Consider the following 9765-nt stretch of genomic DNA (forward strand, 5'->3'; position numbering starts at 1 on the left):
GAATAAAAATGTCTACAAAATGAGGGGTTGAATTAAAACATTAAAACCTGAAGTAGTAAATAAATTTCCATGAACAGTTTACAATGTACACTTTAGTAGTAATTTTCCAATATTCCTTGCCAGAGTCCTTGCATACAGTTGCGGTGTAAACAGTAATATAAATTAATACTTGCGACGAATCATGTGCATTATTAATAATTGAGTTTGTTTTCTATCTGTAAGCCCAATGTAGCGGAGCCCGCACTGCTAGACAGCCACCAAATACGCTTCGACGAAGTGGACATTCTGCACCAATCTGAAAGATACTACCCGAAACTCACCAGAAGAGCCATCGAAATATTTAAACACCAAAACAACTTTAACAGAAAAGAAGAAATTACGGCACTCAATCCAGATTGGAAGCGCGTTTTGCGCCAAACAGCATGTGCGCCGAAGCGTTTGAACCCCCACCCATCCCCCACGCATGAGCACACACGGCTGGGCTGCATAAATACGACGGGGAATCCAGCAGTTGACACAGTCTTAGTCGGAAAGCACGGGAGATCACTTCGCCCACTGCCTCATCGCCTTTGATAATGTCCACCGCAGTTGTGGACGAAACGTTAGAAAGAAATTCCCATGGACCACGGCTTCAAAGCCTGCAAAATATTCCTAAATGTAACACAGAAAGTACTGGGAGGAGATACCGCAAAGCCGTTGGTGGGACCTCCACAACCAGTACGTAAAAATGAACTGCTAGGTCTCAGCAGGCAAAAAATAAGGAGGATAATGGCCTTTTAACAGGACACGCCCCCCTGCAAAACACCTCTTCAGGATGGGACTGAGCGATCAACCGACCTGCAGGAGTTGCAAATTATAGGACGAAACTACTCTGCATGTTATGTGTCACTGCACGTCATATGCAACAGGTAGGCGAAGACTCCTGGGAGGGGATGAAATTCCACCAGACCAGATCATGCGAACTCCCCTCAAGATTCTTCTGGAGTTCATTGAATATACAGGCATAATGAGGGAGTAAAATTACGAGGGCACAATTGGACAGAAATGACCGCGGTGCGAGGCCAAACACCACCTCGGCGATGAGGAAAGGGTTTTAGTGGGCAGACAGCTTAGCTGGAGTCCCACACAATCCAGAGCGACAGACCACCAGCTCTGGGAGTGCATAAAAGAGCATAATCTTGCAGAAAATCTTGTGCATTATTACCTTTGCCGCCAGTCGGTTGTCCGCCTGGATTCTGAGGCTTGGATTGTGGATGTTGTTGGTGATGTTGCTGCTGGAACTGCCGACTGCCTTCCTGTTGGCTCTTGATCACTGAGGGCAAGCCGCTCAAGGGCGGCGTGAAGCCGCCCCTTTTGTATTCCAGATCCATTGGCATCGGCCGTCTGACTGGCGCTTCCAGACTCTGCTGAAACTTCTGGGTGATGCTCTGTGTGATGACGTCTTTGATCAGTAGTCCTTTGCCTGGCAGAATGGGCGGCGAATTCGACTCGCTGGTTACAGGTGGGGAGACCAGGCGACTGGACGAGTCCAAGGAATTGCTTCTGCTGAAAAGGTTGTCGCAACCATTTTTACTGGTCGCGGACGTCGTCGGTCGGTAGGACGGAATTTTAAGTATCACATTCGATGGGGATTCTACGGGTTCCTGGTCTGCTTCGGATGGCTTTTCCACCTGCATCAACATGAAATCAACATTTTGCCCGCTGGCCTTCCGGTGCTGCCAACATACTTTCGTGATCACTGAGTTCGAAGGACTAGGTCTAGAAAGTCTCTCACTATCACCATTGTTGTTCTGCATTTTGAGATGTTCTTCCACTATTAGCCGTTTGGCTAATTCGGGAATGATGTGGTTTAATACTGAGCCGTCTGGCGGCTTCTGGTTCGCCAGGAGATTATGCGACGCAATCAGAGCCTGCAAACAGATCTGGTAAAACCTATTGCATAAATTTGGGTGCATCGCTTGCGGGTTAGTCTGCGTTAGTTCTTTTGCAAGCATCTGAATAAATACATAAATGCCACAAAACCCAAGCTTGTTGCGGCGATTAATTGAAACATGGTGGGGCATTCTTACATTTCGTACCTGGAGGTACTGAATGACCTCACTTTGCTCCAAAGGTGACGATCGAGCCTCTTGGCCTTCTTTCGCCTTTTGAAGGAAATGCTTGATTGCTTCGGGTGGATGCTCCATGCCGGAGAACCGCAGAATATCGGTCATCGAAAGTAGCGGCGCCTGAAACAGCAAAACACTCACATAGCAAAAAACGCTCCATTTGATGAATGATGAGGGCGTTGTTCACCTGCAACGCTTTTTCGACCTCCTTCTCCTCCTCGGTGCCGGATAGTTCTCTGTCGTCGTCCAACGCTTCATCTTCGTCCAGCTTGAGAGGCGTCGAACTGTTCAGATGGGACTCGCGCTCCCGTTCCAAGGCCATTTTGTACACTTTGTTCCTTAAAGTGGAACGGGGAATTCCGTAGATCACGGCTGCTCGTCGCGTGCCTAATTTTCCAGACTGGATATCTCTTAGAGCCGCCTGCAACTCATCTTCGGTGTAAGTTCTCCTGCCTGCTACCGCAGACATTCGAGGCTTGGCTCTAAAATCAGAACTGAAATTACAGGCCAGCGTGAGTATTTTTCGATATTTCCAATCCCAACTAAATTAAATGCAGCTGTAGAACAACATAAAATACAACTGTAAAAATCGCCAAGTGAAGGGTTTCGCGTTGAGGTCAATGAAAGGGTTTTTGATGTAAAGTTGCCCATTTGGGGCAAAACTGGCAAATCCCCGTTTGCTTCTTCTGCAGAGTGTGAGCTTCACGAAAACGAATGACTATTGAGCAATTTGAGCTTTTCTCGTTTAAAATTATGCGTTCAGTGACTAGAAACCCGTTCTTGTACGGTTACGCCACTGCTCATGAACATTTTATTCCAATCGTGAAATTGTTAGTTTGGATTTGTCGATATCAATTCTCTCACAGAGGCAAAATTTGCAAAGTGGGACAAGGTCAGGATTTTGCATTATCTTGATACTTCGTACAAAGGAATTATTATGTTGTGCATGGTATTGAGGCGGAATTAACGTGAAGCCTTCTACATATACAGGGCGAATCAGCTTACAATCGCAAGACTTCAACCCTTGATAAACAACTCAACTTTAAAACATCTGGAAAATGCTTCAGTTTTAGGAAACGCACCCTTTTTGCTGTGAAAAAACCAACAAAACATTCCCAGCTGCATTTTCATTTATCTCCTAAAATCCGTTTTTGCATTTATTCGATGCAACTAGATAAAGTTATCCGGAGAGAAATATACCCGGAATTGAATCCACTGATTCATTAAATGAGCTGATAAGCACTCCAATCCATTCTTGTTTCAAAACAATTATTTAAAAACTCCTGTTAATTATCAACGCTTATCAGTCAAAAACTGCTCAAATAGCATGCGATACGGCGAGTTTACTGACCTATGATAAAGGCAAAACATTGGATAAGGTTAATGAAACGGGGAGTGTTTAGCCAACAAAATTTGGGTTGGGAACCTTTATTGCCACGATAACATTTGGACCTCACGTTTGTTTAATATTCGCGTGCGGATTATGCATAAAACTTTTTGGAAAATCACTCCTCTAAACCGAGTTTGATTGGAAACATTGTCGTACTTTGTCCTCGAAGGCTGACATAGAAAAGTTTATTCCCAGCCTTGATAAGTAGACATCAACATTAGCAAACCGTTTTATCGGTTGTTGATACCGATCTACCTCCAGTCGCGAGTCGGTGCCATTGAATCTTTGCTCAAACAGTAGAAACTTTACGATACGACTGCACTATTCGGATATCTTTAGTGCTAATTAAGTACTGCGTTAAAGCAACAGGTGCTAAACACATGCTGCATCGTTTCTTGTCATTTTATTATACAGTCTGATTGAGATTTAAACACGCCCCAAAAGTATTTAGTGTCTACCAATTAATGTACCTATTAACATAGATTTTTGCTTCCACAGTTGCCTGCTTCCTGCGGGCACATTAATCACTTTCCTCCCGTAAAGTCGTTTTCTGAGGTCGCTCGCACACAAAATAAAAAATCCATTTGCTTCCACAAACTACCGCTTTAAAAAAAAATCGAAAACAACAATAGCTACGTAAATTTTATAATAAGAATCAACCACCAGACCAGATGTACCTACACTGGAATTGACCGTCTGCGAATAAAAGCCCAGAAGTTGCGGTCGAATTGTCTAAACTTGCTGCTGTTGATAAATTAACATGAATCACTGGATTTGGGGAAAAACATGGGGTTTTAAAACCTCAATATGAAACATACCGACAAAAGAATGCCAGTAGCTGATAATATTCGTATTTATTAAAGAATCCGCAGGTTCTTAACGCACAACACAAGAAGAGAAACTGTGTGACAAAACTCAATTTTTCATGGAGGGATGATGGTTGTTTTGATCGGTCACGATCTTTACCGACGATTTCTGTCTTATTATTGACCCAAACACCTTATAAATGCATATTTGTGACCTTTTTACGTCGAAAGGAATCGATTGAGTTCAACAAACACGCATGTAAAATTTTGATGTTTGGTCAAAATTTCCTCAAAATGTCTAAATTTTACAGCATTTTCATCTCCCGGACGCGAGGAATGCATCAAACTCATTGAAAGACATCTTGAAGAAGGCTTCAGGTCCGAAATAATAAACCTTTTCGGCACATTTTAAGCGTTTTTTGAGCCTCGCGATCTTTAGCCGACGATTTCTTCGTTACTATTGACTCAAACACTTTATAAATGCATATTTGTGACCTTTTTACGTCCAAAGGAATCGATTGAGCTGCAAAAACACGCATGTGAAATTTTGGTTTTTGGTCGAAATTTTTCCAAGGATGGGGGTCGATTTTTCGAAAAAATGAAAATGTTCTCAAAATGTCTTAAATTTCACATCATTTTCAAAACACGGACGCGAGGACCGCATCGAACTCATTGAAAAACACGCTAGAAGTTTAAAATCCGAAATAATAGACATTTTCGGCACATTTAAAGCGTTTTTTGAGCGTTCGCGATCTTTAGCCGACGACTTCTTCGTTACTATTGACTCAAACACTTCATAAATGCATATTTGTGACCTTTTTACGTCGAAAGGAATCGATTGAGCTCAAAAAACAAGCATGTGAAATTTTGATTTTTGGCCAAAATTTTTCCAAGGGTGGGGATCGATTTTTTGAAAAAATTAAAATGTTCTCAAAATGTCTTAAATTTTACATAATTTTCATCTCACGAACGCGAGCAATGCATCGAACTGATTGCAAAACATGGTAGAAGTTTCAGATTCGAAATAATAGACATTTTCCGCACATTTTAAGCGTTTTTTGAGCTTTCACGATCTTTATCCGACGATTTCGTCCGTATTATTGACTCAAACATTTTATAAATGCATATTTGTGACCTTTTTACGTCGAAAGGAATCGATTGAGCTCAAAAAACACGCAAGTGAAATTTTGATTTTTGGTCGAAATTTTTCCAAGTGAGGGTCGATTTTTTGAAAAAATGAAAATTTTCTCAAAATGTCTTAAATTTTACATCATTTTCATCTCACGGACGCGAGCAATGCATCGAACTGATTGAAAAACATGGTAGAAGTTTCAGATCMGAAATAATAGACATTTTCGGCACATTTTAAGCGTTTTTTGAGCGTTCGCGATCTTTACCGAAGATTTTTTCCTTATTATTGACTCAAACACTTTATTACTGCAGATTTCTGACCTTTTTACGTCGAAAGGAATCGATTGAGCTCAAAAAACACGCATGTGAAATTTTGATTATTGGTTGAAATTTTCCCAAGAGTGGGTGTCGATTTTTTGAGAAAATTAAAATTTTCTCAAAATGTCTTAAATTTTACATCATTTTCATCTCACGGACGCGAGCAATGCATCGAATTCATTGAAAAACATGGTAGAACTTTCGGATCCGACATTTTCGGCACATTTTAAACGTGTTTTGAGCTTCGCGATCGTTAGCGAACGATTTCTTCCTTATTATTGACTCAAACACCTTATAAATGCTTATTTGTGTCCTTTTTACGTCGAAAGGAATCGATTGAGCTCAAAAAACAGGCATGTAAAATTTTTATTTTTGGTCGAAAGAATCAAGTCAATATGAAACATCCCGACAAAAGAATGCCAGTAGTTCATAATATTCGTATCTAATAAACAATCCGCAGGTTCTAAACGTACAACGCAAGAAGAGAAACTTTATTGCAAATCTCAATTTTTCTTGGAGAGATGATTGTTCCTGAGCCACTCATCAACTGGGTTTAGCCTGAAAATAACACAAAATAAATTTCGGGAGTGTTATTCTAAGGCCAACCGTGTTGATGAGAGCTAACAGTTTTATTGTTCTTTAATCATTGACTTGTTTACTCGCCATATTTTTAATTTATCCAAACTTTTCAATAATTTGACCCATTCAAACTTGTTCGAGACTTCCAAATTCGAAATCTCGATTCTCGATCGAAAGTTCGATTTTTCTACAAAAAAAAACAATTTGGTTCCAAAGCACATTTCTCTTTGGCAGGTATTTAAAATTTCAAATAGCCAAAGCTTTCAACTATTTAAAAAGTGCGTTGCAAATATGTATGTTGTAATAGCGCTAGTTAATAGAATATCGATTTAATAATATCTGCCCTGATTGGTTTTACATTTGTACATTTCGTCCCAAGTGTTCATAATCGTGTATTAATCAATGTAAATTTCATATATTAATAGCGTTTATAAAAGTGGCGCATACTGGTTCGTATAAACGTTCAAGTTTGCCATCGTCTATTCGCGTTCTGTTTCTCGCTTTCAACTTGACCTGGATTTTTGTTGGCACGGTCTTCGTCTTCAGTTATGTATTTACGAATGTTGGCTATTCGATGCGGGTTGTTTGCCCGATTCAAACTGATGCCTTACAAGCGAAACTAGACATGTTTGCGCATTAATTTAAAAAATTTCTGATAGTCTAATTCAATATGTGTTGATTGCAACTACAACAGCCGCTCCTTATGCTTGTACATAAATATAATGATTAATAACGTAAATAATAACGTGGAACTTGGCTATTGTTCGCTTGATTCAAGGAAAATCCAATTATTATCAGTCGAACTTCCGGCGTATTTTTACACATTTTGCCGTTACACAAATATCAGATGACTCTGAGCCATCGTTTTCAGACATAAAAATGCGAAAATTCCGAGAAAGCAAATAAATTGACTAAAGAGCCTTACAAATAAAGTACACTGATAAGAAAAGTTTGTGACCGATAAATTAAGGATTATCCCAGCGAAAGAAGGCATTTTTCACCGTTTTAACATGTTTTCATGGCTTGTTATTGACCCCTTTTAGATTAAGAGTACCCGCCGAGTTCATTTAACTCTGTGCGATGTGTTTTTTTGCCCAAGTGCACAGAGAAATCTAATTTTATCACAATGGTTTATTTCATAGTACTTTACCACTGGCTGATAGAGTTTTGTTTATTTGTCACGTTCTTTGGTACGACTGGAATTCTAGAGGGGAACACTTACGATGATTGATCACATCCGAGATTTTGCTATTGTTTTTCGTCTTTTATTTACTGCTCATAATCATGCTATATTTTTCGCTGTTTATCAACCTTGTGAGTTACAGCTTTAACTGCAGTTAAATGACCTACCGCGAGATGACGAAAGGCCTTTAAATAAATAGCAAATCATTTGTTCTTTTGAACGCTTCATTGTAACATTGGTGGACAATTCCAGAAATTATTTTTATAACAAAAATCATATAATAGAGCACTTAAAGCCATAACCGTTTGTGACAAATATTTCGCTCGTGTTCACGCTGGTTCATTTTCGTATTACTCTGGAAAGATTCGAGATAAATGGGGCAATAAATGCGAAATATCAAGACGATATGACTCCATTTTCTGGAAATGGTATTTTTACGACTTATTTTAGCACATACACCGAATATTATAAAGGAAAAATGTGTTATTCTGCCAGTGTTATTGCAACCCTTTTTCGTATAAATTTCGGATAGCCTGCAAGTAACATTTATAATTTACTTAACTGTGACTCTTGAGAGCGCCTGAAGATGGTATTTAAGCTTAAGGGCCAATAACTCTCTGCAATTCTGCCTTTCGGCTCCGGATCTCGTACTTTAAAACCAACCGACTTGTCTTAAGGTTTTTCTTTTCTATTTTGGTGTTTTCGTGCTTTTGGGAAATTTGAGTTACTTTTCCGAGTAACTAGTTGATGTCCTAATTGAAATAAGTTCCTTGCTTTTAATGCGTTCGTTTTGAAATTATTAGAGCAATCGTGAGGAGCTTCCGTACAATTTGAAATTTTAGCCAAAAGTCTTCACCCTGCGGTTATCGAAAGGTTAAAGCTATAGAGCTTTCCTATTAAGCTGGTTTATAATGTGTCGCCGATATATGGATAAGCCCTTGGAAGTGTCGAATCGCGAAGCTATTTGAACCATACGTCATCGTTGTAGCTGATACTGTATGCTACCATTACCCATATGCGAAACGATTAGGTTGTTCGGTTTTGATAGGTTTGATGTCGAGAACAGAAATTGACGACGAGAGCATACGCAATACAGGGCTTATCTTTGGGCGTCATTTTCTTCCATCATTGTCGTTTCAGGGCTTGCAGTCAAAAATCGACAAAGCCTTAAACTGGTTTCAGCACAGCCCAGTTCTCCAAACCCATCGCACCAGCAAGAATTTTCGTATCTAGTCCGACCACATAGTTTTTAAATCTGCGATCGTGTTACTGCTTTTACTTCCCGTCACATTGTGCCAATTTAAATTCTGAAGAAATTGCTGCCTTTTAGCATTTTAAATGGTAATTAATATCAATTGTAGATTCGTCTGTTTAGATACCGCTTCCGTTCGAACACATGAAAAATACGTTTCATACAGAGATGGAAACACCGTTATTTTGCCGCATGTAACACGAGTGTTAGCCGGAAAATTGTTTGTCCGACAACAGTTTCAAATATTCCATTTAATAGTTTCTTTTTAAACCTCACCTGAATATCTGTTTCGCTTCCAAAGTCGGCAGTCTAACATTGTTTCCGATGTTCGTTTTCGGTTCAGGCGAACTATTGGAGGCATTGCTCGAACCTTTACTTAAATCCAGCGGCTGTTCGGCTCCGCCATTGTTTTTATCGGCTTCGACAGCCACGGGGGTGGCTGTAGCTGACTGAAACTGTCGCGCAACATTGGCAAGATACCTGGAAATAATAATTATGTAATTAGTTTTGCATTCAACAAAAAATACACAGTTATTTAAAAGACGCTTCAAAATAGTTCTCTGACTCAGAGGTGTGGTAGACAGGACCCAGTTTTGGACCCATTACTCTTCATGAGCAGGGTTAGCGAAGCTCAGCTGAAAAAAATGTGTTTGTCGTACGAAGTTTTAGTAATTTTAGATAAATATTTAAACCGTAATTTTTTCAGACGTTTATATAAGAAAACTGTTCGTATTCAGATGATCATAAAAAAGGAAATTTTGAGGGTCCATTTTTTGAACAAACGAAAATTTTCTCAAAATATCCTAAATTTTACATAATTTTCAACTCACGGACGTGAGGAATGCATCGAGCTAGTTCAAAAATATGGTAGAAGCTTCAGATCCGAAATAATAGATATTTTTGGCACGTTTTAATCGTTTTTTGGGGGTTTACGATCTTTAACTGACGATTTCTTCCTTATTATTGACCCAAACACTTTATAAATTCATATTTGTGAC

The 9765-nt window shown here is 39.5% G+C and overlaps 1 protein-coding gene across 7 annotated transcripts in view; it reads right to left on the minus strand.

The window, feature by feature from the left end:
- Nucleotides 1–9765, minus strand: part of LOC109545559 (mushroom body large-type Kenyon cell-specific protein 1) — a 159936-nt gene that overhangs the window by 11298 nt on the left and 138873 nt on the right. For 5 of the 7 annotated variants that reach the window (XM_048666440.1, XM_019916323.2, XM_048666441.1 and 2 more), the window contains 5 exons: nt 9044–9247; nt 2296–2602; nt 2070–2228; nt 1728–1910; nt 1205–1670 (listed from right to left, as the gene is read on the minus strand). In XM_048666440.1, coding sequence (XP_048522397.1) covers nt 1205–1670; nt 1728–1910; nt 2070–2228; nt 2296–2602; nt 9044–9247 — 1319 coding nt within the window. The remainder of the gene's footprint in view (nt 1–1204; nt 1671–1727; nt 1911–2069; nt 2229–2295; nt 2603–9043; nt 9248–9765) is intronic. The other 2 variants (XM_019916324.2, XM_019916325.2) reach the window with 2 other exon arrangements.

The sequence above is a fragment of the Dendroctonus ponderosae genome, unplaced genomic scaffold (assembly GCF_020466585.1).
Source record: "Dendroctonus ponderosae isolate FM_Combo_2020 unplaced genomic scaffold, Dpon_F_20191213v2 Dpon_F_20191213_5, whole genome shotgun sequence".
NCBI lineage: Eukaryota > Metazoa > Arthropoda > Insecta > Coleoptera > Curculionidae > Dendroctonus > Dendroctonus ponderosae.